Genomic DNA, 1,908 nt, shown 5'->3' with positions numbered 1-1,908 from the left:
ATGATGCCGCACCTCGACCCGATCCTGGACACGTCTCATCCGCTTCTGTCTATGCATGCTCGAGCAACCCGCACACCTGCCTGCTTCCCCACGTTTAAATTGTGGCCGTAGACCGCAGTAAACTTCGTACCTCGGTCCTGCGGACATGACCGGACAGCTCGCCTCCGTGCAGAACTCCGTAATGGTCCCGTACAGCATGTTGATTTGGTTGAAGAAATCCACCGCTGGAAATGAAACGCATGGAGTTTACTCAAAGCGCAAACGCAAAGCGGACCGGAGGACCGGTTCGCTCTCGTTCAGCTGACGCAGCCTCCGAGGATCACCGTCGCGGGGGTGAACGTGCCGCTAAGCTCTCAGCGAAAACAAACATCCCCCTTCCGTACGAGGTCATGCGGGCGATGACTTCGAGACATTTCAACCATCTAGGAATTTGAATCGCTCCGTCAAGTTTTCACCTGCTGGTTGCTGCCCCTAGCCGGTTTGTATGGCATGAAGCGCCACTTAGCTTTCCACACCTTGGAAATGACTGCTTTAGGTTCCAGGCACCTTTAAAAAAACGACAGCACCTCAAAACCCCGACTGATTTTGATGATACAGGAGACCTTCCTTAGGTTGAACGCCTGTGGCCTGACTTGCTGTTTTCTGTTGCTCAGAACTACTTCTTTTTCCACTAACCTCCAAAGAAACAAAAGTTCAAGGCCAGGGAGAACGACTGCTAGAAGCAAAATAAACTTGTAATATTTGGCTTTTTTAACCATGCATACAGCAATAATAAAAGGAAAAAAGAAAACAAAAAAGAAACTCCACAAACCTAGCGTTCAGTGGAGAATACGGTTCCGCTTTTTCCCTGGACTACTCGCTGTCACCGTTTTTGCAGCCGACGACGCTAACTTTGTAATTCCAAACATCGATACTCGAGGCTTACTCCCCGGTACAAAAATAACCATTCACAAACCTAATCGCCTTTGCAAGTCTGAACTCAAAAAACCCCACCCCGAAACCACAACGGCACGGGTTTGTTTCTCGCTTTTTGCACGCTTCAGGAGCGCAACGCCCCTTCGACGCAGGACCCATCTGCCGTCAGCACGTCACGCCGCTTACTTTCCTTAGTTTCCCAACTCGGTTCCCTAAACAGAGCATACCTAGGGTAAGAATTTCTTTTGGGGAAGTTTTGGGTTCTTCTAAGGATAAAAACCAGAGATATTTGGTTATCCCACTCCACCTCCACGCTCGGGCGGATCCCTCTTTCATAAGGCTTACTGTTAACTGCGATCCACTCGTTAAGGTCCTCTCCCTCCGGCAACATAACCGCTTGTCTAAGGTTACCGCTCCCCAGAGTCGCTTCCGCATGTTTCAAGAGTTCATACTGATGGGAGCCTTCGGGAATGTTCTTCTTGGGCTTGAACGTTTTCGAAGATCGACTCCCGCTGACAAGAGAGAAGACGTTTCCAGTTAGTCCTTTAACAGCGTTCCCTTCCCAGAAGCGCTTCCCGTATTATCCCTCGCCACCCGGCGCTTAACCGGGGCCCCCCCGCCCCCCCCGCCGTAGGGGCGGCCAGATCCTACGCGCAAGCCAAAGTGTTTCTGACGGCGCCACAAAAAAGCTGCCCGCACGCTTCCCTCTTTCGCCTGCCCTTTTTAACAACCACAAACGTTCGGTGCAAAGGCCCGAAGACTCATCAAGCAACAGTTGCTTTCGATCACGGAAAGAAAAGCCCATGTAACTCCGCCGGGGAACAAAACAACCTGCCGGCTGCCACTAGGTCGGTTTGACAGCAGCAAATATTAGACACTCGGCACTCAGACACACCGTAGGAAACAGCTGGCTAAAAATAGCGACTTAATAGACTCCAGCCCTGAAATGCAAATCATCGTCGTAATCTTCCCTTGCTGCGTTGTACTGACAGC

General features: G+C 50.9%; 1 protein-coding gene across 1 annotated transcript in view; it reads right to left on the bottom strand.

Annotated features, from left to right (window-relative positions):
• Positions 1–1,908, bottom strand: part of MOB1A (MOB kinase activator 1A) — an 11,283-nt gene that overhangs the window by 3,108 nt on the left and 6,267 nt on the right. Inside the window, exons 2-3 of the mRNA XM_009324279.1 lie at positions 1,261–1,486; positions 131–224 (exon numbers count right to left, since the gene is read on the bottom strand). Coding sequence (XP_009322554.1) covers positions 131–224; positions 1,261–1,486 — 320 coding nt within the window. The remainder of the gene's footprint in view (positions 1–130; positions 225–1,260; positions 1,487–1,908) is intronic.

This window comes from Pygoscelis adeliae, unplaced genomic scaffold (assembly GCF_000699105.1).
Source record: "Pygoscelis adeliae isolate BGI_AS28 unplaced genomic scaffold, ASM69910v1 Scaffold575, whole genome shotgun sequence".
NCBI lineage: Eukaryota > Metazoa > Chordata > Aves > Sphenisciformes > Spheniscidae > Pygoscelis > Pygoscelis adeliae.
This window is presented reverse-complemented; position numbering and strand designations above follow the sequence as displayed.